The following is a 26,426-nucleotide window of genomic DNA, read 5'->3' on the forward strand; positions in this document are numbered from 1 at the left end:
TACCATTTGTTTTTTCCCTCCTGTTTTCTGGAGTCTCTACAAAAAGATTATTTGCCCCTTAAAGATTCCCAGTGTTTTCTGTATTACCAGAGTATAAATGACTCTATAGAGTCATTTAAAAGTTTACTATTGTTGGGACCCATGGGTGGCTCAGTGCTTGAGCATCTGCCTTTGGCTCAGGTTGTGAACCTGGGGTCCTGGGATCAAGTCCTGCATCAGGCTTCCTGAGGGGAGCCTGCTTCTCCCTCTGCCTATGTCTCTGCCTCCCTCTTTATTTTGATCTATTCTTTTTTTTTTTTAAGATTTTATTTATTTATTCATGAGAGACACAGAGAGAGAGAGAGAGGCAGAGACATAGACAGAGGGAGAAGCAGGCTCCATGCAGGAAGCCCAATGTGGGACTCGATCCCGGGACTGTGGGATCAGGCCCTGAGCCAAAGGCAGACGCTCAACCACTGAGCCACCCAGGTGTCCCTATTTTGATGTATTCTTTAAGTCTGCTTTTCTTTAGTGTCTAATTACTTCATATTTCTTGTTTACTAGCATATCAATGTATTTATTTCTTTGAACAAATAGTCTTCTAGTCATGTCTTCTCTATTCAGTTTGTAAAAATTTTTTATCATTCATGTTTCTTTTTTAAATTTTGCTATTAGCTATTTTCTGCTTCTCTGTCAGTCTGACAACTTTACTTAGACTTTGCTTCTTCTCTAGATATTTATAATAGGATAGTCCTTTTGGGGAAGTCTCAAAATTTTATGGTCTTTTTTTCTCCCCTACTAGTTTTTTTGTTGTTATCGAACATGATCCACATGACAAACTATGGTTGATATCATCTATTAGCCCTTCCTTTTAAAATATTGAAGATTTTGAGTTTATGTCCCAACCCCTTAATGACTTCTAATCCCATTAAAATAAAATCTAAGGGGTGCTTGGGTGGCTCAGTCAGTTAAGCGTCTGCCTTTGGCTCAGGTCATGATCCTGGGGTCCTGTGATGGGGCCCTGCTTCGGGTCTGCTTCTCCCTCTGCAGTACTGCCCCCCTCATGCTCTTGTACTTTCAACTCTCTCAAAAAAAATAAATAAATAAATAAAAATTTTTAAAGATTTTATTTATTTATTCATGAGACACATAGAGAGAGAGAGACGCAGAGACACAGGTAGAGGGAGAAGCAAGTTCCATGCAAGGAGTCCAATGTGGGACTCAAACCCAGGAATCCGGGATCGTGCCCTGAGCCAGACAGGTGCTCAACTGCTGAGCCACTCAGGCTTCCCAAAATAAAGAAAATCTTAAAAAAAAAAAAATCTAAATGCTTTATTGTCCATGGTATACGAGGTCCTCGAAGATCTGGCTCCTGCCTCTTCTACCCACTACTTTTCCCCTCATATACTACACCCAGCTCTGCACAGGCCTTCCTCCAGCTTCTGGGCTCATGACACCCTTTCCCACCAGAGCCTGCAAATGTTAGCCTTGCCCCCAGCTGTCACATGGGATGCCTTCTCATACTTCCATTTTTAATTTAAATGTCATCTCGAGAGAGATCAGCTCTGACCATCTCGTGAATCTCTCCTCCCAAAAGAGAGCATCCTGTTTATTCCTTCATGGCACTTACTCCAATTTGTAACTATTTATTTATTTGTTCATTATTTCTTTTTCCTTCCAGACCATGAGATAAAGGAGAATCACATATGCTTATTCACTCTAGTATCCCCAGCAGTTAATAGATCACTCTGCACTTAACCCAGTCTCAATAAATGCATGAATGAATGACAGACCAAATGAACTAAGAAGGAAGCACATATTGACCAATCTATCAACTACAGTGTATGTTACAACTGCTATTTCTACTAGGTACCAAGCCCAGCTCAGCACGAGGCCCAGGAGGGTGTAAAGTATCTCCTAGTAGAAGATGTCCCTGTAACATGATGACTCTTCTAGTGAAGAACATGTGCCCTCCTAGCATTTCTAGTGTTCCAGACCCTGGATATCAGGGAAGCAGTTCCTCTTCTCTAACTTGGCCTTCTCTGTGGCCTTTCTCTTTTGCTCTATGAAAACTGAATTAGAAACAGAACAAAATTATTTCAGTGATGTCTTTGTTTTAAGTATATGGCTGTTTGTTTGGAAGATCCTTGTTTTACCTTTCTTCTGTCCTCTCATGAACTTCATCAACAATGATATGGGTGACTCCTTGGAGAGATGTATCTCCTTCCAGCCTTCGCAGCAGCACGCCTGTGGTGCAGTACAACAGTCTGGTGGCTGAGGACTTACATAGAAAAGGGCACAGAAAGCATTCATGGAATTTTTGAAAAAAGGAAATACTTTCAAGGCCAATATGGCAAAGCCATTTTGAATGGATAGGGACAAAGAATCTTGAAAACCTCAGTAGTTCCATTTAATAGGAAACTACACTGAATGCATAGTTTCTTATTGGCAACAACAGTTAAAGCTTTTCTACTTCATATCAAAATTTTAAGTTTACAACTCATAAAAAGCATTCAAAGTTATTATAAAACATAAAACCAACAATGAGTGATGAACTCAATTCTGAATTTGTCCATTTCTTATTTGGTTGAATGGATTAAGTCCCAAGTTTAAGAGTAAAACAGCAATTACTAGATCATTTCTTCCAATAAAGAATAAAAGATCTTTATAGAAGAAATGAAATACATTCAAATAAGAGTTCTTATACCAAAACATTTCTTAAAGGTCTTAAGTTGTACTGAGGTACGTATCCCAACTTGCCCATGAGTCCCCAGGCCCCAAGAATTCCTGATAACAGAAACAAAATTTCTGTTATCAGGAAACCAGCAGAGTATACAAACCTTGACACTTTCCAGCCGGATCTGGTACCCCACAGTCAGACCCACTCTTTCTGTCCTTTCTTTAGCAACACGTTCAGCAACAGATATTGCTGAGATTCGTCGGGGCTGGGTACAGATGATGTTAGCCACCTTCTCAGGTGGTCCGCTCAGAGAATCATCCAGAATAAACTGAGGAATCTGTGTGGTTTTCCCACATCTGTATGTCAAAACAAATAAGTCCTAAAATGAGAGTTTTCAAGTGCTAGTTAAAAAAAAAAAAAAAAAGCAATTATGTGCAATGAGGGAAGTGAGAAAGCTAATTATAATAAAACTTGTTCGGCTTCATTTATCTTCTAAACCAACCTACTGCCTTGTTACCTACAGCCCAAAACTGCTAGGAACTTGCACTTGGAAGAACAGAGCAATCATATATTAATTTAATATCATTGTAAAATTGGGACAATTGAGTAAACAATAGATTAAGTTCTGTAAACACCTCTAGGAATATGAACTCTGTATTTGAATCCTAAAGAAGTAGGAGTATTGTCTTATGATTTTATGTATTATCTTACTGATTTGGCTACAAGTGGACTGAGGTTAAAAAATAAGCCAGAAGATCTCAGATTAGTACTGTATCAGTGAGTCTGGGCACAAATGTAATTACTAGGTTGAATACCTATGAATATAGAATTAAATTAAGCCTATGACCTGTTCCTGTTAAATAAGTTTGGATAGGGATCCCTGGGTGGCGCAGCGGTTTGGCGCCTGCCTTTGGCCCAGGGCGTGATCCCGGAGACCCGGGATCGAATCCCCCACATCGGGCTCCCGGTGCATGGAGCCTGCTTCTCCCTCTGCCTGTGTCTCTGCCTCCCTCTCTCTCTCTCTGTAACTATCATAAATAAAAAATAAAAAATAAAAATAAGTTTGGATAACACATGAAAAGTGTGAAACAGGAAAAGAAATATGCCTTAAGTTGTTCTTAAAAGAACAAATAAAAGCTCTAAGAAAATCAGAATAAATTTAGAAGATGAAACTTCCCAAGTTAAATATTCTGTAAGGGCATCTGTGTGGCTCAGTTGGTTAAGCAGCTAGCTCTTGATTTCAGCTCAGGTCATGATCTCAGGGTCCTGGGATTGAGCTCCCCATTGGGCTCTGTGCTCAATGGGAGGAGTCTGCTTGAGGATTCTCTCTCCCTCTCCCTCCGCCCCTTCCCCACCTTGCATGTGTGCTCTCTCTAAAATAAATAAATCTTTTAAAATAAATAAATGTTCTGGAACTATCCTTTACATTTAAAAATAGGCCTGTTAAAAGCTTTCAGTTAGGGATGTCTGGATGGTGCACGTCCAACTCTATGCTCAGCATGGAGTCTGCTTAAGATTTTCCCTCCCTGTGTCCTTCCCCACTGTGTATTTGTGCTCTCGCTCTCTCTCTCTTTCTCAGATAAATCTTTAAAAAAAATGTTTTAAATGGCTGCAGACCTGCAATATTATGTTCTGTGAAATATTATTTCATACCATACCAGAAAGAGCACAAATAATAACAGCTACTAGTTTTTTACACATAGAACTGGTTATGGTAACCAGTGTACACACCATATTAATGGATTGAAAGCTACATTACAAATAAATTGCATTCTTACCCAGTCATACCACTTATAACAAGCACTTGGTGCTCACTCAACAATTTAAGAATGGTTTCTCTTTCTTCCCACGCAGGGAGTGATTGTCTTTCTTGCAGAATTGACTGGAACTGTCTGGAAGCCTAACAACATAAAAGATAAGGCATCAGTTAGGTTACTTTGAATCATCTTTCACAAACTCTGAGTGTGGAATCCCATAGCTTGACCCACCCTTTTTGCTCTTTAATAATTTGTTCAGAGATAGAAACTGCAGATTTGTTAGGATTAGGTGTTGATGACTTAAAGTCAGGAGGCTGCTCAGAGAATCAGCCAGAATAAGTTGTGAAATCTTTATGGTTTTCCTACATCTGAATAAATTGCAAGATCTTACAAGAGAAATAAACCATCCTGCTTAGCACTACATGGCTCTTCCTAGCAAGAGTCTCTGCATCAGCACTATCCAATAGAACTTTCCCTGTTAGTGGAAATGTCCTATATTAGTATTGTCCAGTATAACAACCTCTGGCTCCATGTGGCTAGGGAGCACTTGAAATGTGGCCAGTGCTACTGATAAACTGAATTATAAATTTTAATTTAATTTCAATTTAATTAATTTCAATTTAAATAGCCCACATAGCTAGCTACCACATTGGACAGCATTAGATTTTTACTAAAATCAGTAAGAGCACTCATGAAAGGGTTCTTTTTGGCCAGGCATCACATATATGTAACTCAGTCTGACATCCAATGGCCAATAAACATTGTAGTGCATGTTAAAACTAAAGATGTATTTTTGAATAAGAAATTCATACTAATATATTATTTTCTGCATATAATTTTATCATATAAATTAATCATCTCTGAACACAAACTGATCAAATTGGAATGTACAATTTTTGGTTTCTATCACCTTACTATTTATGGTGTGAATTCCTATTTCTTTTGATGTCCTACAGGTATTGCACTGTAATATGCGATAGTGTCATACTGTGTCAAAAATCAGAATTAGAGCCTCATAATTAGAAGAGCCATTAAACAGCATCTAATCCAATCCCCAAGATGGGTAAGCTTTTGTCCTACACCCAACACCCCACTGTGCCCTAAAAGTTCACTTTAGGTTCTAAAATAATCTTTGTGTGAATGGAGTAAAAACAGCATGGACTTTAGAAACAGAGAATTAACTCAAACCAATGTGTTGCCACCTACTAGCTATGTGACTTTGGGCAAGTTATTTATCTTGTGATCCTGTGAAATGGGGTAAGGGTCTCTCCTTGTCCTTCTCCTTTCTATGCTATTCTTTCTAATGTAAATCACAGTATTAACTTTTATTTCACTTATCAGATCTTCTATCAGAGTACCAAAGCCACGTGATTCTGAGAATATTTGGTATATATGCGTGTTTCATTGTCACCAGCCACTGGATTTTCCAAAACTATCCAGAACATGCACCCATATTTGCTGTGGCATGCAGAGAGTTTGACCACTCAGAGTTAGAGAAAACCAAAGTATACTAGGGAGGGTAGCCAAGGTTTCCTAATGCCTAATCCATTCATCCACACATTAGGGAGGCAATGCTAGCCATTATCTCAGAATACTCTACCTGTTTTATTCGGAACTGCTTGCAGATTTTAGCATTTTCAGCATATACTGATTTTGCCTGCCAGTCATATCTTTTGGAAATCTTTTTCTTAAGGTTCACATAGCTTTCATTCTCCACTATAACTGGTGCAGGACCTTCATCCTCATCTGTCTCCTCCTCAGGTTCTGATTCTTTTTCAACTTGAAGGGGATAAAAGGAAACATTTTCAATATGGAGCCCTTTCTTTAGCAAAGGGGGAAAGTCACTATCTAATAAATAAAGTAACAACAAAAAATCATAAGATGGGAAAAAGTTAAAGCATGAATAAAGCAGGTTCATTCATTTCAACTACTTCTACTGCTCAAGAACTTAAAATCCATCTTCAAATAAACTTTAATCAAGTACAAGTGGCTACTGCTAAACCAAATTTAAAACGAAGAAAAAAAATCATGACACACCTTGTTAATTCCAGACTTTTTACATTCAAGGAATTAACCAAAAGTTTCAACTACTTGCAAGTATTCCTAAAATCCTCTAACATACAACAACCTAAATGTCTATTAAGTGATAAATTGATAAACAAAATATGGCATGTCTATGTAATGGAATATTAGTCAGCAGTAAAATGAAGTATTGATACATCCTACAATATGAATGAACCTAAAAACATGATGCTAAGTGAAAGAAGCCACTCACAAAAGCCATATATCGTATGATTCCATTTCCATGAAGTGTACAGAATAGGCAAATGCATAGAGACAGAATGTAAATTCATGACTGTCAGGGGTTGAGGGAAGGAAGAAATGAGGATTCACTGCTAATAAGTAAGTATGAGGTTTCTTCTAGGGTTGATAAAAATGTTCTGAAATTAGATAGTGGTCACGGTTGTACAACCCTGTGAATATACTAAAAACCCACTGAATTGTACACTTTAAAATTAAGGGTAGATTTTATGGTATGTAAATTTTATCTCAATAAAGCTGTTACTTAAAAAAAAAAGTCTATGCCACACATTTTGTCATTTCTCAAGGAATATATTTGAATCTCATATGCTAGAAGCTTCCATTTGGGAGCAAGTAGCTAGTGAGTACATCTACCCACTGTCCATCATCCACATCTCAATGCAATTTCATTGTTCTTTACTTATTGATGCTTACTTAAGATATCTTGTAAAATAATAAGAACTTGTTTCTCTCAAAGAACGATGGTAACAAGAGAGAATTCTTTGGACTCTGAAAAAGGAGTTTAATTATAGTGTAAAAATCTGTATAACAAATCTGGATTTTGATAAAGCCAGAAGCTTGCACACACATTTTTTATACTTGAGGATTTAGGGGTTCATAAAGATAGCCCTAAGATAATGAATTTTGGGGGTCTAGTGTACCCTAGAAAGAGAAATATCTCTAAAAACTCATTTGAAAGTAATTCTGTGTAAAGCATCAGAAGTAAAACAAATGAATTAAATGAAACATTTCCTAGAAAGTTGCTTTAAGGTTCTTCTAATCCCCAACTGCTAGAATCAACTTATACATCACTACAGACTTTCAATACAAAGAGCCCAATTATGGTGACAAAATTGGGACTTACAATTAAAGTTAGGCCACAGTTCAGAGGATTCTCATTCCTTTTTGCCCATGGACCAAGAAGAATGACTTGCCTAACATCACCAGGAGATCCTAGAGCAGCCCTTGGAAACTCTGACTTCCTTAATCCACCATTCTGAATGCCCAATCCAGAAAGCCCTCCACTCAGTCAAGGCCTTACATACCTTCAGCAATTTGACTTGATGTAAAAGAATTATTTGGAATCACTGGTTTACGACAGATAGGATTGTTTATTCTGGTTCCAGAGGATACTGGCATAAAGTTCACAGGAGGGACACTGTACTTGTGATGGGTATTTGTTAGTAAATTGACTATTTCTGATTCTTCCTCTAAAAGGGTTATCAAAGAATATACAACAGGTTCTGAAGTTTCTGCAAATGTCAAGGCCTTGCCGTAAAGGAACTCAGAAATATGTAAACGACAAGCCAGAGGTAGATTCTCATTGGTAGAATAAAATGCCACAAGGGGAGCTTGGTAAGGGTATTTGTGGTCTTTAGAAAATCGGATTTCAAGTTCATATAAAAAAGAGGCATCTTCATGAGCATTAAGATGAGAATCATCTACAATTCTTTCTGCTCTTCCGACAATTTGATTTGGGGGCACTTCATGTTTGAATTTGCATCTTGATCCAAATTTACAATTTCCTTTGAGGTAAAATTTACAGATTTCAAGAGTAGTCTCCTGTATATTTTTGGTACTTTCCTTTTGCTTGGATTTGCAGAATTTACTCGTCAAATACTCCAGTTCTAATCCAATGGTCCAGACTCGGTTCTGAATTCTTTCTATAAATTTTTCTCCACAGATTGACTTGAGAGCAAATGCCTCTTCCTGCCGCTGTTCTACACACTCTTCCACGCTTACATGGGCAACTGCCTCAGAGATCTTCATTTTCTCCCCAAATGTCTCTGAAAAACATTGTGTGAGCAGATGTTCTAGTGATGCCCCCACATCTCCATCACAAATCCTCAGGGCTGCCTGACAGCGTTCAGTGTTGAAACCATACCTAGCAAGTGTGAAACATGATAAAAAATATTAAGTAGTATCAAATCACAAAAGCGAGATTCAGTTAAATGTTTATGTGAAGTTGTAAGTTATAGGCAGGATCTGTATTTTGAAAGTTTCTGGTAATATTCCCTAATCAGTTTGTTCTAAAAGAGAGGATATTGGGACGCCTGGGTGGCTCGGTGGTTGGGCATCTGCTTTTGGCTCAGGGCGTGATCCCTGAGTCCTGGGATCAAGTCCCACATCTGGCTTCCTGCATGGAGCCTGCTTCTCCCTCTACCTATGTCTCTCCCTCTCTCTCTGTGTATCTCTCCTAAATAAATAAATAAATAAAATCTTTTTAAAAAAAACATGAAAGAGGATATTAGACCTATCAGGCACCACTGCAACCCACACAATAGGAAAGTATTCAAGATGGGGGGTAGTTGGGTTTATAGTACAATTTCAGTTTCTTCAGTTCTCCCCTAACTCCTATAAATGTTGAAAGCAATCACCTGGAAAGTTTCTGCACTGCAAATGTTGAGACTGTAAATTCTGGATTATGAGGCTCCACTGGGCCTGAGCCAGCATATTCCAATGGCTCACAGTCTGGAACAAGGGAAGCTTCTCGTCCAGCAGACCAGTACTGTTCATCATCACAATCAGGCTCATCATCTTCCTCCTCCCCAGAAATGCTTCTTCTGACAAAGATAACATTTTCATTTATTAGATTAATTTCCACGTATGTCGAAGAAAAATTTAGCAAGTGTCTAAGAATTTAGTGCAAGGAGCCAAAGGACATAGGATCCTAACCATTCTTCAGTCACTGATTTAAATGTTTACTGATCTCTTCATTTATATCTTGGCAATTAATATTTATCAGGCATTTATTACATGCAAAGTACTAGGGGAAGTGTTTCATATGTTCTATTTCTTTAAAAATCTTTCTACTAACCCTTAATCAGATACTATTGGAATCACCATTTTTCCGATGACCAACTAAAACTTAGAATTAGTAATTGCCAAAAGTTATACAGTAAAGAGCAACTAGAGACTTCCACCAAGGCAGTCTGACCCCAGAGCCTGTATTCTTAACTACAGAAGCTCTGGCTATCCTCTCTCCTCACTCATAAAAACCATGCCTAAGTTTTTGCTTTGCTGCATCGCCACCTTTCCTAAATCTAAAACAGATAAAGAGATTTGTAGATAGGATGGAAATTGAGCTGTTCATGACTGATCATCCATTAATTCTGGCAAATGGAATGAATTGACTTCTTTGACTGAAATCACAAAGCAAAACAGCCAAAAGAGTAAAAGTTGTTTCTCTTAAGCAGATGGTTATGAGAAAGTGTACTCCTAAGACTTCATCTGATCAACTCAATATTTGCTCCTAGAACAATACTGCTACTTGTTCACTACAAGGTTTTATTTGAAAGGCTCTCAATAAAGCAATTATGGAATCCATTTGAGCATTGTCCTCAGAAAAAAAAGATGAAAAGGCAATCTGTACTGCTCCCAGATATTGCAAAACAAACTCCTTCTAAAATTGCTGCTGAATAATTATTCTTGTATTTCTTTTGGCTCACTTTCAACTAATTACATTGTCACAATAGGATCAGTATTGAAAAGTGTTCCAAAGACATACAGGACCTTCCCACTGCCAATATAACTTCCTTAATATACTAATTTACTTAAATAAAATAATTTACTCAGATCCAGCATCTGCATCTTGTTCCTGCAAGTCCCGGAGAAGAGCTTTCACTTTCTCTTGATTCTCAGAAGTCATATGCAGGGTCTGAAGTGGCACTTTGGCTTCAGGCTTCCATTTGGGGCGTGCCTCTCCTTTTCTTGTGCTACTGTTGCTAGGTCTGCAAAGGACACATTTACCTGTGACCAGAACTTTGACACTCACCTCACAGCCCCCAAACATAGAACATGAACTGGACTGTCTAGTACTGGACTGTTTACTACAGTACTTACCAGGCTTCATTATCTTGCAACTGCTGGAAAAAAATGCCTGATTCTTTTTTTTTTTTTTGCCTGTTAGATTCTTAATCATTAAATCTGGCTTCACTAACTCAAGAATCGTCTAGAAAAAGTAATGCCATGATGACTCCTATTGGAATAGAGGACTTTCAAAAGAAAAACATTACACACAAAGAATTATTTCATTCTATTTTAGGCTCCCAATCTGAAAACAATGAAGAATCTCATCTTACTGGTGCATATTAGGCCCTGCTTTTGAAATATTTACCTAAATTATCATTATTTCTTAATTACAAAAATAATAAATACATGTTCACTGGCGCAAAGTAGAAAACAGAAGTCATCCTAAATCACATCGATTCTTTTCAGACACATTTTTAATAAAATTATACAGCATATATAATCTTATATAATTAGCTTTATTTCCTTATCAAAATAAAACTGGCGTTTCCCTAAGCTTATTCTCCTACAACATATTTTTAAAATGGTTACATATAGTTATAGATGCACTGGAATTTATTTCATTAATCTTTCATTATTGGATTTTAGATTTTTTAGAAACTCTTTTTAGTATTTAAAATAATAAATTCTGGGCAGCCCGGGTGGCTCAGCGGTTTAGCGCTGCCTTCAGCCCAGGGCCTGATCCTGGAGACTCCCTACATGGAGCCTGCTTCTCCCTCTGCCTGTGTCTCTGCCTCTCTCTCTCTGAGTCTCTCATGAATAAATAAATAAAATCTTTTAAAAATAAATAAATAAATAATTCTAAAGTTTAACATTGTTCATTAAATTTCATTTTTTTTGGGGGGGGGTTGGCATGTTTCATTATAAATTTTCACAAAACTAGGAAAATGGAAGAAACTTTTTTTGTGTTTAAAATTACAATCCATAATATTGAGACCTTGAAAAGAACCACACATTTATACTTGCAACAGTGGGTAGCAAAGGAGAAAATATAATTGATTGTGGTTTTAGCCACTTAGTACAAATTTCTTTAAAGAAATATTGCCCCAAATCTATCATTTCCTCTTTTTTTTTTTTTTTAATGTAGGCTTCATGCCCATGTGAAGCTTGAACTCATGACCCTGACATTAAGAGTTGCATGCTCTGTCAACTGAGCAAACCAGGCACTCCTTAATAATGGAACACAAACACACACACACAAATGGAACCCACACTTTAGAGCGTTAATTTTAGGATTTTTTTCCCCAGTAATCTTTACACCCAACAGGGGGCTCAAACTCATAACCCCGAGATCAAGAGTTGCATGCTCTATTGACGAAGCCAGCAGGTGAAGAGATTTTTGTTTTGAAAAATTGAAATCTATAGAAATAAACATCCTTTACCTAGATTCACCAATTGTTAACATTTGCCATACATTAATGCATATATACATTTATGCAGCCTCTTCCTCTCTCTCTCTACGTATACACATATATGCCTATTATATGCCCCCTCTATTTTATATACATATTGCTGAACATCTGAACATAAGCTGCAGACACCATGAAGAGATCGTGTTCACTTTTAAATATTTCAACATGTGTTTTCTTTCTTTCTCTCTCTTTTTTAAAAATATTTTATTTATTTATTTGACAGAGAGAGAGCACAAGCAGGGTAAGTAGCAGAAGAGAGGGAGAAGCAGGTTCTCTGCTGAGAAATAAGTCTGATGCGGGGCTCGATCCCAGGACCCTGGGATCATGACTGAGCCGAAGGCAGATGCCCAATCGAGTCACCCAGGTGCCCCTTTGGCATTTATTTTCTAAGAACAGAGACAAATTCTTATATAACCACAATACTATTATAACTCACAAGATACTTTATATTGACACAATATCTTCTGAAATATAATCTATATTCAAAGCCCCCAATTATTTCAGTCATGTCCTCTATAGATTTTGATTATCTAATTAAAAATGATATTTAGCTTTTTTTTTTTTTTTTTTTTTTTCAAATTCCCTTAAGTTCCCTTACCTATTTCCTGACATTGTCTTTTTTGAAGAGCTCAGGTCAGTCATCTTGGAGAAATTCTCACAATTTGGATTTGTCTGATTGTTTCCTCATGATTTGCTAAAAAAAAAAGTACACGGGGGGGGGGGGGGGACTACATGCTCCTAACTCACCACTTATCTTTATACCCCTTTACTTTTTTTTTTTTTTAAGATCTTATTTATTTATTCATGAGAGACAGACAGAGAGAGAGAGAGAGAGAGAGACAGGCAGAGGGAGAAGCAGGCTCTATGCAGGGAGCCCGAAGCGGGACTCGATCCTGGATCCCAGAATCACACCCTGAGCCAAAGGCAGATGCTCAACCGCTGTGCCACCCAGGCATCCCTATACCCCTTTACTTTGCCTTCTTTCCTGTTACTAGGGAAGAATGATCCTAGATCCTAAAGGCAACCCCTCTATTTGTATACTGTATCTCAATCTCTTCAGTCTCCTCAAGGAAATTATTCTAGCATTTACCTCTCCCTCTACATCATCAGTTCTCTATTCCCCGTGGAGCATTTCCATCAGTATATACACATGCTGTATAATGTCTACCATCTTAAAAAAACCAAACCAAATTCTCCCCTTGAGTGCACACCCTCTCAAACTATACTTATCTTTCTTTCTTCCTCTGCCCTTTATCATAAAACTCCTCAAAAGGGTTATCTACATCATTATCTTTGTCTCCACTTTCTTTTTCTCTTTGACAGACACTAAAATCAGGGTTTCTCCAAACCAAGTATATAAAACAGCTCTTGTCAAGGTTATGTATGCTATAGATATAACTCAATGAAGCCTAAAACCAAAATTATGAGAAAACTCATATACTACACTAAGAAAACCCTGCCTCATCTCACCACCCATCAAGAGTCTTGAACACTATTGTTAATGAAGCTAAGGTGCAGACATTCACCAGCTGAGGCTTTGGAATAAAGCTACATGTGAGATAAGACCAAACTGGGGCCACAGAGAAGAGATGCTGTTAGCTTATTTTTCTCTAGGCATGTAATTGTTATGCCACCCATGGAAGCAGTGTGAGATCTGGCTTTGGGATTCATAGAAAGGGGAGTTATCAGTTAAAAACTGAAATTACCTGATTCTTGGGAATCAACATGTGAGGAACATTTGGATTGTAAACTTTTCCATCTATCAGTTAATCTTACCTTGGTGCCTGCATAATCTCAAGTCCTTCTCAATAAAACAGAAGTCTCCAATAATCCTGAATTCAAATGAATAAACACCATGTAAAAATTTCCAATTTATCCCATTGGTTCAAGAAATTCCTGGTGGCCTTCAAATGTGTTCTCCGGGAGTCTGAGAGTCATAACTAGATTATACAGCGCCTTCATGGGAATGAACAAAATGCTGCATTTTCTAGTCCTATTTAGGGGAAGTGATCATTCCAATGGGGCAGAAGGGGAGCTGGGGCAAATGGGTAAAGGAAGTCAAAGGGAACAGATTTAGTAACAAGAGGAGTGTGTTCTGGAGACGTAGTGTACAATATTGTTACCATAGTTAACTATAATGTTTTATATATTTGAATTTGCCAAGACAGAGTTAACTATAATGTTTTACATATTTGAATTTGCTAAGACAATAGTTCTTAAAAGTTCACCCATATATAAAATTTAAAAAATAAAACAAACAAAGAAAGAAAAAGAGACAAATGGGAAAGCAGACTCCTAAAGACACAGAACAAACTGGTGGTTGCCAGAGGGGAGGTGGGTGAGGAAATGTGTTAACTAGACAAAGCAGATTAAGAGTACACTTATCCTGATGAATACTGAGAAATGAATAAAACTGTTGAACAATTATACTGTACAACTGAAACTAATACAAGACTGTATATTAATTATACTTGGATAAAGAAAAAAGTTCACACCAAAAATAAATAAACTGTTAATATATAAGGCAATAGATGTGAAACTTAAAATGAAAAGTTACCTATGCTATCCACATTGCCAAATCCAGGGGACAGCTCTCTCTCTTGACCTCTCACAAGTACTCCTTTACAACTGAGTGTCCCCTTTAGGTATCCAATCCTATCTGACTGGATAATCCCCTTTAAAGCAACTTTATTTCCTAAGTCCAGAAACCAAATTCTCTTAGCTTTCCTCCTACTTCACTGGCAACTACACTATTCCCTCTGTCAGATTCTCCTAATATTTCTCAGTTCTAAGGCCCAGAGTATCCCAGTGCTCAAAGTTCAGACCTCTTCTCTATCTGTATAGTCTATCCCACCCAATCTTAGTTTTATTTTTTTTATTTATTCATTTTTTAAAGATTTTATTTATTTATTCATATAAGAGAGAGAGAGACAGAGACAGAGACAGAGACACAGGCAGAAGGAGAAGCAGGCTCCATGCAGGGACCCTGATGTGGGACTCGATCCCGGGACCCCAGGATCACGCCCTGGGCCGAAGGCAGGTGCTAAACCGCTGAGCCACCCAGGGATCCCCCAATCTCATAGTTTTAAATAGTGGTTATTCAGACAACTCACACATTTACTTTTCTAGCTTAGATCTTTTCTTTGAACTCCAGACTATTATGTAAATCGTCTATGACATTTCTTCTCAGAGAGTATCTCCCAACTACTCTTCCTGCTTCCAACCCATGTTCCCCTGTAGTCTATTTTCCTTTTTTTTTAAAAAAAAGATTTTATATATTTATTCATGAGAGAGGCAGAGACATAGACAGAGGGAGAAGGTTCCCGCAGGGATCCTGATGCCAGACTCGGGCCCAGGACTCTAGGATCATGATCTGAGCCAAAGGCAGACGCTCAATCACTAAGCCACCCAGACGTCCTTGTAGTCTATTTTCCACACAGAATACTGAGTCAGGGCTACTGAGTATAGTTGCACAGACTGTACGCTGTTCAAAAGTTCCTGTTGGGGTGGGAGGAGAATGAGGGAGGATGAGTTGGCAAGAGCTTGAATCCAATCCATGCTAGCTTATCAAGCCATGCATTCTGGGGCTATCACTGCCCCAAGAGAAAAGCACCATATTCTAATTCACACAAAGGCATATGCTGAATAGTAGCAATTCTGGCCTGAGAAACTGATGTCACACACCTTTGCCTCAAACCTGGCAGTGGCTTCCAAAGGCTGACCAAAAGCTACACAGTGTGAGCCTCTTGGATCTAACCATTACTCTCCTTCTTACTCATCCACTCTAGCCATGTCCTTTTCTGCCACTTCCTAACCCTTCCTGGCACTCTCTTAGCTGAGAGACTTTGTATTTGGTGCTCCCTCTGCCTTCAATGTTTTTCCCTCAGGTAGTTTCATAGCGCTCCCCTTCATATCCTTCTTTTCCCTGCTTAAAGGACATGTTATTAGAGAAGCCTTCCCTGATCACTCTATATAAAACAGCAACTGTTTAAAAATAGCAGGAGTTTATTTTGGCATTTTTTACCTCTTTTATCTTCCTTTCTTTTTCTCCAGAGCACTTTCTACCTGGACATATATTATTTATGGTCTTTATACCTCAGACTTCCTTCTAGGAAGACAAGGACAATATTTTATTCATTGTTACAATTCTAGTCCCCAAAACAGTGCCTGGTGCATAGTAGGCACTCAGTATATACTCGCTGTGTGAATGAACATCTAAGACTGTAAGAACCTCCAATTATGTCTATGTTTTCAAAAACAAGGGAGCTGCATCTAACTCAGAAGTTAGGTTATTAAGTCAGCAGGTAAGATGAAAACATATCTTAAAATTACCTTGGAAGATTCCTTTAAAAAAAGATGTCAAGTTTGATATTGACATATTAGTTCTCAATATGTCCAAAATGACTGTTTTTCTTCTTGAACAACAACAACAAAAAAAATTGTAGATTCTCTGGTTGAGTATCAGATGATGTATTTGATTATGTTACAGACCATGTATAAAAGCATATATTTAGGGGCACTTGGGTGGCTCAGTAGATTACATGTTTGCCTTTGACTCAGGTCATAATCCCAAGTTCCTGGGATCGAGTCCTGTATCAGGCTCCCTGCTCAGTGGGGAGTCTGCTTCTCCCTCTCCCTCTGTCCCTACCCCTGCTTGTGCTCTCTCACTTTCTCTCTCAAATAAATAAATAAAATCTTTGAAAAACAAAACCCTATATATTTAAACTCTAAAATCATATACATAGTGCATCAAGTGGCTTCAAGTACAAAAAGCACTTGGATACTGAGGATGATGGAGGGAATTGTCCTTCTTCTTCCATATCTTGCTCACTGTGGGGCCCAGATTCATTTAGTGGCAAGTTTAAACCACTTAAATGCTATTTGCTTTTCTTTTTCTTTTCTTGAGTGCATATAATTGTATTCATTTAAGTTAAAAGCATGTATTATGCAGTTAAACTTCCAGCACTCACTTATATTCCTTTCTAACTAATATTTAGTTGGGAGTTATTCCCATAAAAGAAAGTGTACACATAGCTTTAAAGAAATCTCTTTTGTCTCTAAAGATTCCAGTACAGCCTGCGTTGCCATTTGAGAGACAATGAGAATCCTCTATCTATACTGCATAACATGCAGCAATAAAAGCTTTACTTTCATTAAATATTGATTAGAATTATCAGGATCTATTCATTATTTAAAAGTTGAATATGAAAGAAGCCTGGATATGACTCTGTCACTGGTCATCACATGAAGCACCAGTAAAGAGTTGGCTGATGTGTCTAGAAAATAGATAATTCATCAACTAAAAAGACAGAGTACAGCCAAGTAGCATTTCAGGTTTTTCAAACTACAGTGTGTAAGTGTGTAAGAAATACTTAAAATAACTTTTGCTAAAATGTCTTTCACTATTTCCAGTATTTACTTTCCTGGTAACATTAGTTACAATAACAGTATTACATTCAATTCACAGTATCATGTTAAGTTGAAGTTAACTTCAGATTTCCATCTTCTTAAAAAAAAAGCTGTTATTTGCCATCATGTCTTTAAGAAAAGGTTACAAGGGATCCCTGGGTGGCGCAGCAGTTTGGCGCCTGCCTTTGGCCCAGGGCGCGATCCTGGAGACCCGGGATCAAATCCCACATCGGGCTCCCGGTGCATGGAGCCTGCTTCTCCCTCTGCCTGTGTCTCTGCCTCTCTCTCTCTCTCTCTCTCTCTCTCTCTCTCTCTCTGAGATTGTCATAAATAAATAAAAATAAAAAATAAAAAATAAAAAAAAAGAAAAGGTTACAAAATAGAGGACTGCAAGGTTTTAAAACAAGAGGAACAATTAACTTGACCAGAGTTTCTTAGCATTTCCCCCCCTTTCTCTTAGCTCTCTGCTGTCCCACAGATTAGAGATTGATACCGTTTCTATATTGAAACATTAAAAAAGTATAATGACCTGGATGAGCGCCTTGATTCAGTGAAGATACAAAAGTCATCACCTTCATCCCAAATTCTACTTGAGGCCTTTCTATTGCCAGCACTGCCACCGCCACTGCTGCCACCCCCATGAGATTTACTAGTGTGACTTCTGCCGCCTCTTCCTCCTCTAGAAGACCCTTTTCCACCTCCTTTGCCTGGCTTGCCTTTTCTTCTTACTGAAGAACTCATTTTCACCTGCAAGAGAAAAAATAATACAGATACCATAAAACCAGACAAGTATAACATTCCTTTGTCAAAGTTACAAATATAGCCCATTATAAAGAAATAAGGAAACACACATTTTAAAAAAGGTCAGTCTAGGTGAAGCATAGGTAACTGTTTTACAAAAGCCTTACAAGCCCATCCCTCTGAGGATTAATATGTAGTGACTTTCTCGGACACAGATGTCTTAACCAAGGATATGCAACAGAAATACATGGAGAAGTTCCAAAACACACATGCTTAAGCCCCAATCTTACATTCTGACTAGGTTAGATTTGCTGTAGGGTTTAAAAAACTCTAGTTGAAAAGACACTTTTTTCATGTATATAATATGTGATTTGATAAACAAAATTTTAATTTACATAATCACTTGCAGAGCCACAGACTTGATTCAGAGATTTTGCCTGTGTAGAGTAAAAGTACAGCGCTTTTGCATGCAGATGAAGTTGTTAACCAGTTTAAAACAGAATGATATAACTGTAAGATGTTTTATGTAAGCTTCATGGAAACTACAAAGAAAAGAAAAAAGTATATATATACAAAAGAGAAAGGAATCAAAGCATACCACCACAGAAAATCATCAAATCACAAAGACAGCAATAGAGGAAGAAAGGAAACAAAGGAAGTGTAAAACACCTAAGAAACAATTAACAAAATATCAATATTAAGCCCTTACCTATTAATAATTACTTTAAATGTAAATAGATTAACTTCTCCAATCAAAAGACACAGGATGGATGAATAGATGAGAAAACAAGACCCAACTATATCCTTCCTACAACAGAAGTGCTTTGGCTTTAAAGACACAGACTGAAAGTGAAGGGATGGAAAAAGCTATTTCATGCAAATGGAAACCAAGAGAGCAGGGGCAACTATACTTTTATTGGGCAAAATAGACTTAATGGCAAAAGCTAACAATGGAGAAAGATGGTCATTATATAATGATAAGGGGATTGATTCATCAAGATGATCTAACAATTGTAAATATTTACACATCCAACATCAGTACACCTAAATATATAAAGCAAAACAATTTATAGACCGAAAAGGAAGTAAAAATGAAAATGATACATTAAAATTATAAAATATAGCCAAAGCTAGTTTTAAGATATTTTCTTAGACTTACATATTCCTATGTTAGGAGAAAATAGTTTTAACTCAAGAAGTAATAAGCTGCATTAAAAAGAATACCCAGGAATAAATTTAACCAAGGAGGTAAAAGAACTGTACACTGAAAACTATAGACATTGATGAAAGAAACTAAAGAAGACACATAAATGGAAAGATAGTCTATGTTCGTGGATTGGAAGAATTGATATTATTAGAATGTCCATACTACCCCAAGTAATCTCCAGATTCAATGCAACATCTATCAAAATTCCAATGGCATTTTTCACAGAAATAGAATAAATAATCCTAAAAGTTGCATGGAGCCACAAACGACCCTGAATAGCCAAAGCAATCTTGAGAAAGAACAAAGCTGGAGGCTGATTTCAAACTATATTACAAAGCTGTGGGAATAGAAAGAGCATAGTACTGGCATAAAAGCAGACACACAGATGAATGGAACAGAATAGGGACCCCAGAAACAAACCCAAACATAGGGTCAATTAATTCGCAACAAAGGAGCCAAGACTATACAATGAGGAAAGAAGTTTCTTGAATAAATCGTGTTGGGAAAACTGGACAGCCACATGCAAAAGAATGAAATTAGACTATTATCTTATACCACACACAAAAATGAACTCAAATGGATTATTGACTTGAATGTAAGACCTGATGCTATACAACTCCTAGAAGAAAACACAGGTGGTAAACTCTGACATCAGTGTTGGTAATGATTTTTGTGACTCCAACTTCAAAATCAAAGGCAACAAAAGCAAAAATAAAAAGTGGGACTACATCAAACTAAAAAGTTTTTGCACAAAAAAGGAAAACATCAAAATGAAAAGGCAACCTACTAAATTGGAGAAAATATTTGCAAATCATATATCTGATAATGCGTTAAATATCTAAAATATATAAAGAGCTCATACAACTTATCAGAAAAAAATCCAATCAAAACATTAGCAAAGAATCGGAAGAGACATTTTTCCAAAGAGAACATACAGATGGCTAACGGGTACATGAAAAAATGCTCAACATCACTAATTATCAGGGCAATACAAACCAAAACCAAAACCACAATGAAATATCACCTCACACTTCTGAGAATGGCTATTATCAAAAAGACAAGAATTAACAAGTGTTGGCAAGGATGTGGAGAAAAGGGAACTCTTGTGCACTCACTGTTGGTAGGAATGTAAATTGGTGCAGCCACTATGGAAAACAGTATGGAGGTTCTTCAAAAAATTCAAATTAGAACTAGCATAAATTTAATAATTCCACTTCTGGGTATTTATCCAAAGAAAATGAAAACACTAGTTCAAAAAGATACATACACCACTATATTGACTGAAGCATTATTTACAATAGCCAAGATATGGAAATAACCTAAGTATCCATGATGGATGAATGGATATAGAATATGTAAGATATATAGATATATATACATGCACAATGGGATACTACTCAGCCATAAAAGAGAATGAAATACTGTTATTTGTGACAAGGATGGACAGTGAGGGCATTTTGCTAAGTGAAATTAGAGACAGAAAGCAAATACTATACAATCTCATTTGTGTGTGGAATTTATAAACCAAAACACAGGCTCACAGATAAGAGAACAGTTGGTGGTTACCAGAGATGGGGGGTAGAGGGTGGGTAAAATGGGTAAAGGGGGTCAAAAGGTACAAACTTCCAGTTATAAAATAAATAAGTTATGGAGATATAATATACAGCATGGTGACTATAGTTAATAATACTCTATTGCATATTTGAAAGTTGCTAAGAGAGTAATCTTAAAAGTCTTCATCACAAGAAAAAAATCTTTTAACTATGTATGGGGTTGGTGCTAGCTAGACTTACTGTGGTGATCGTTTCACAATATATACAAATGACAAATCATTATGTTGTATACCTGAAACTAATATAATGCTATATGTCAGTTATACCTCAATTAAAAAAATTATCCAACTATATGCTATTTATTCATCACTTTAAATACAAAGAAACAAATGAATGAAAAGCAAACAGATGGTAAAAGATAAATTATGCATACAGCAACCACAAGAAAGCTGGAGTGACTATGCTAATATCAGACAAAACAGACTTTAAAGCAAAAAAAAAAAGTTACTAGAAATAAAGGACATTTCATAATGTTAAAGGAGTTGATCTATCAGGAAGATGTAACAGTGATAAACATATATCACTGTTGGGGGACGCCTGGGTGGCTCCGCGGTTGAGCATCTGTCTTTGGTTCAGAGTGTGATCCCAGGGTTTTGGGATCGAGTCCCACATCGGGCTCCCTGCATGGAGCCTGCTTCTCCCTCTGCCTGTGTCTCTGCCTTGTTCTCTCTGTGTCTCTCATGAATAAATAAAATCTTTAAAAGAAAAAAAAGTAACAATTGGAAACTTCAATACCCCACTTCCAATAGTGGTGGAAGAACAACTAGATAGAAGATCAATAAGGAAACATTAGATTTAAAACACAGTATACTGGGATCCCTGGGTGGCTCAGTGGTTTAATGCCTGCATTCAGCCCAGGGCGTGATCCTGGAGTCCTCGGATCGAATCCCATGTCAGGCCTCCTGCATGGAGCCTGCTTCTCCTTCTGCCTGTGTCTCTGCCTCTCTCTCTCTCTATGTGTCTCTCATGAATAAATAAATGAAATCTTTGAAAAAAAGAAAATAAAACACAGTATACACCAACTAAGACCTAAGAGACATCTATAGGACACTCTACCCAACACCATATATATTTTTCTTGTTTGCAGAAGGAAAATTTTCTGGGACAAATCGTATCCTAGGTTAGAAAGCAAACCTCAATAAATTTAAAAAGATATAATGCAAAATGTGTTTTGCAACCATAGAAAAAAATGAAATTGGAAATAAAAGCAGGAAAAATTTTGGGAAACTCATTGTTATGTGGAAATTAAACTAGGCCTCTTGGTATTCCTTTCTTCAAAATCCTTCATAATAATACATATTTATACAGTGTTTATTTTATGTTTATCTGCCCTTTCCTCCTCTCAAAAAGCTCTCTGAAGGCAAGAATTAGGTCTATTTTGAGTAACACAGTACCTCTTACAGTGTCTTGTATACAGTAGGAATTCAATATATACTTGGGTAATGAATGATTGAAGGCTGAATGGCTGATATGAGACTGCAGATTCATTCTTTCCACAAATATTTTTTTGAGCACTTATCATGTGCCAGATCCTAGGGATATGACAGCAAAGAAGACAAAATTCCTCATGAAGCTTACCTTCCAAAGGGAAAGAAAAACAGTAAACAAATAGATAATATCAGTTAAGTGCTATACAGAAAAAGAAAATGCCTAAGACTGTTATTTTAAATAGAGTGGTCAGGTAAGGCCTCTCTGAGATCATGTTTGAACAGACACCTGAACAAACTGAGAGAATGAGCCATGAAATATTTGTGAAAATAGTATTCTGAGGGGAAGGTGCCAAGTCCAGTACATCTTCAATGCACTGAGCTGGACAAAAAGTAAGAAGTCTAAGGGGTCGGTACGAAAGTGAAGAACAGCAGTGAGGTCAGAGAGCAGAAAAAGCCAAGAAAACTCTGGAGACAGGGGGTGCCCCAGGAGGAGAGGCAAGAGAGAAGAGGCTGTGACCTCAGGAAAACCTGCAGGCCACAAAGCTAACATTGCATTGCCATGGTAAAGATCTGGTTGGGTTTAGTTTTTAAGTTGCAGTTGCTGCCAATTTAGGCTAATACCTGGCTTTGACGATTTTATACACAATATTTTTGTACATCACAACTTGGCCACCTTTGCTCCAAACAATAGGATGAATTTTCTTAAAGTAAGCTTAGTTTCTGAACTTTTTGGTGATTCACGTATGTGCATAGATTCTGTGATCCCATTTCATACTGCACCATACAGAAACACTTTGTATGAACGAATTGCTTTTTATTTTCACATTATTAGTAATGTCATGGTTCAATTACATGCTTATTCACCTCATAAATTTGTTATTAGTCTTTGAAGAAAAAATATGTAAATATGTACGTGTAACATGAGACTTTCTAAAGCAGGACTTAAAGTATTTTGGAGAAGTCTGACAGTGTATCACGTGAATTCGGATTTTACCTCAATGCCAAGAATTATGTTTAGAGAGGAAAAAAGAAGCTTGTTTTGATCTCAGAAAAATAGATTGCTTTGGGTTTTATGTAGCTTTAGATTCTTAAAAAGCTAGAATCTACTCTGTTTAACTAAAAGTCATTTGGAAAAAAAAATTTAATTCTGAATATGATAGGAAGTCACTAAAGAGCTGAGGCAAAAGATTGTTATGACTGACTCATGTTTTAAAACAATTAGGCTAGCTGCTATGTGAAGAATAAAAAGCCTGGGGGAGGGAGTGAGGAGGCCAACTAGGAGATTATTGCAGTTGTTCAGGCAGAACAAATAGAGGAAAAATAAGGTGGTTTGGACTAGAGTGGGAGTAGTAGAGTTGAAAACTGGTCACAGATTTTCTGAATGTATTTTAAATGTAGATGAATTAGACGAAAAGTATGAGAAAGAAATGTCTACAATTTTGGCCTAGGTTAACTGGGTAAATAGTGGTGTCATGTGCTCAGAATTGGAATATTGGGGAGGAAAAGATCTGGGGAGGGCGTCACAAATGCAGATTGGATATGTTGCCTTTGAGATGCCAATTAGATACTTACATGGAGACATACTGAAGGTAGTTGAATATACCAGTCTGCATTGAGGGGAAAGGTAAGATTATTTCATGTAACCCTCTAAAAATCTAGTACAGTAAATATTATCATCTATATGTTACAGAGGAGGAGCTTAGAGGACAAGTAAATTATATAACTTGTCTAATGTCACCTAATGTGTAGAAGCAAAGTCTGAAGCCAGGGTTTGAAACAATCTGTTTGACATCAAAGCCAAAATTCTTTTTTTTTTTTTTTTTAAGATTTATTTATTCATGAGAAACACAGAGAGAGAGGCAGAGACACAGGCAGAGGGAGAAGCAGGCTCCATGCAGGGAGCCCAATGCGGGACTCAATCCTGGGACTCCACGCCCTGAGCCACCTGGGTGTCCCAGCCAAAATTCTTTCTACCGTATCTCCTCCTCCTCACCATCAATATGTACCTTGTATCGTCAATGCAAAGTTCAGTGATAAACCAGACTTCTTTGGATTTGTGCCTGGGACTTAATTTATAAAAGTGACAAGAAGAGGTCAATGTCACCAAAAGAAAAGTGTAACGTTATTCCCCGTTTGGCCAGAAAGGAGAGAAGTACATCACGCCACGCCAGGCCAGGCCACAGGAGGAAGCACCAAGTGTCAGTCAGGAGGCACAAAGGAGCCAGGGGAAGGCAAAGCCATAGTCCTTCTTAGGGTTTCCACAGGAAAGGCAGGCAGAATAAACAGTTTAGGATTGGCCAGTTAAAATAATTCCAGCAGACTTGGGGCATAGGGGCTGTCCTGGTTGCCTGTGACCTGACCCTGGGTTGATTTGGGGGTAGGGAAAAATTGGCTTGGTGGGCAAAAATTACTTAAAGCAGGTAGGTCGTTGGGGGTCGGTCTGCATATGAAAAGCATGTTCACAGGTCAAGGTCCGTTAACTATCCCTGCCAAGGGCAGTTTCTTGGCGAGCCAGGCCCCTAAGGTGTCAACATATAATAAAATATGGAAAATAAAAAATGATTAATACACTTTTCCAATCCAAATTTAAAATCCCGTAACACCCTGGGTGGCTCAGTGTTTGGGCGGCTGCCTTTGGCTTGGGTTGTGATTCTGGGATCTGGGATCTAGTCCTGCATAGGCCAGGTGGGATCCAGGCAGGCTGACCGGGGCCGGTGAGTCTGGACCAGCAGGATCCCAGGGACCAGCCTGCTATAAAGAGCCGGCTTCTTCCCTGCCTGTGTCTCTGCCTCTCTCTCTCTCTCTCTGTGTCTCATGATTAAATAAAAAAAAAAATTTAAATCCCTTCATTGCAAGTTTCCTGACTCCAGATCTCTTAGATAAGAATATCCTAAGAAGCCCAACTACCTCAAATTCTTCTGTAAAAACAGTGGTGCTTATATGTATATATATACTCACAAAAATGTAGGGTCATTAAAAGCGTAACAAGAGGTCAAAAAAATAGGACAAACTGAATTCTGTAAAGTTGTGCATCAATAATTACTTATTATTTCTAGAACTCAGAAAAAGGGAAAGGATATACAAATCAGACAGAAAGATCAGAACTTCGGCTCAAAAAACACCCAGACCAGGTAAGTTTGTGTAAGTAAAATACATTAGGAAAAAAGCAAGAAGTTACCGCGCTCTGACTTTTAAAGAGTGGGTAGCCAACCAGAGCAAGCCCCAGCCAGCTTGGCTAACAACGATCAACAACCTGTCTCACACCCATCCAAAAAAAAAAAAAAAAAAAGTCACCTTCACAACCTGATCTGCGATCTGCTCTCAAAATGTTGAAGGAAGACTTGCTGGCTGTATCCAATACGACTCACTCCAGATGTTCTCGAGGGAATGGGAATTGGGTTGTATCATCTACAAGGATAAATCTACTATTTTATTCCATTTAGCCTGGGAAGATTCCAACTACTTTTTCTTCACCGTGGACACAGGGACCTAAGTTGGGCTCAAAGAGGATCCTTTGTTTCACACCCAAAACAGGCCCCCAGGCGCAGAATCACCAAACGGGATACTTAAAACCGATCACACCCACTCCCTTCCCAGCAAACCTCTGGCCCCATAGAGCCAGCTCCACGCAGATGCCCACACCTGGTACCTTTCTGCCAGCAAACACTCAGACCCAGATGACCAGGGACAAGAAAGGAAACCCGAGCCTCTCCAATGCAACTCTTTACCCCTCCAGCCGGGACGCGGACAACCCGGGATCCTGCTGGTGCAGACCCACCGGCCCCGGGCGGCCTGCCTGGATCCACCCGGCCGGACGCTCCTCACACCCCGACCACCCCGGGGAGGGAGGCGGGGGACGGCTCCGCACACCGACAACCACGGCGGCACACATCCCTGGTCCGCGGAACGGGAGGCCGTGGTGGGCTCGCAGCCTGCTTCCCGGGGCGGCGGTCGGAGGCAGCGCCCACAGGCGAGGGGTCCCGCCAGGGCTTCGCCACCCACCGCGACCTCACCTGGAGCGGCTCCGCCGCGGCCCTTCTGCGGCAGCACAACCTGCTGTCTTCTGATTGGCTCCGCTTCGGCCCCT

General features: G+C 38.3%; 1 protein-coding gene across 6 annotated transcripts in view; it reads right to left on the reverse strand.

The window, feature by feature from the left end:
* DHX57 (DExH-box helicase 57) overlaps window positions 1-26,423 on the reverse strand; it is a 58,328-nt gene extending 31,905 nt beyond the window's left edge. For 2 of the 6 annotated variants that reach the window (XM_038561309.1, XM_038561306.1), the window contains exons 1-9: window positions 26,353-26,423; window positions 17,878-18,095; window positions 10,290-10,448; window positions 9,096-9,281; window positions 7,764-8,602; window positions 6,017-6,195; window positions 4,438-4,559; window positions 2,820-3,015; window positions 2,136-2,260 (exon numbers count right to left, since the gene is read on the reverse strand). In XM_038561309.1, the coding sequence (XP_038417237.1) occupies window positions 2,136-2,260; window positions 2,820-3,015; window positions 4,438-4,559; window positions 6,017-6,195; window positions 7,764-8,602; window positions 9,096-9,281; window positions 10,290-10,448; window positions 17,878-18,089 (2,018 nt within the window). In that variant the 5' untranslated portion in view covers window positions 18,090-18,095; window positions 26,353-26,423. Of the gene's footprint in view, window positions 1-2,135; window positions 2,261-2,819; window positions 3,016-4,437; window positions 4,560-6,016; window positions 6,196-7,763; window positions 8,603-9,095; window positions 9,282-10,289; window positions 10,449-12,537; window positions 12,634-13,715; window positions 13,757-17,877; window positions 18,096-22,303; window positions 22,426-25,633; window positions 25,845-26,352 lie in introns of those variants that run through there. The other 4 variants (XM_038561308.1, XM_038561307.1, XM_038561310.1 and 1 more) reach the window with 4 other exon arrangements.
* Window positions 26,424-26,426: the final 3 nt, after the last annotated feature.

The sequence above is a fragment of the Canis lupus genome, chromosome 17 (genome assembly GCF_011100685.1).
Source record: "Canis lupus familiaris isolate Mischka breed German Shepherd chromosome 17, alternate assembly UU_Cfam_GSD_1.0, whole genome shotgun sequence".
NCBI lineage: Eukaryota > Metazoa > Chordata > Mammalia > Carnivora > Canidae > Canis > Canis lupus.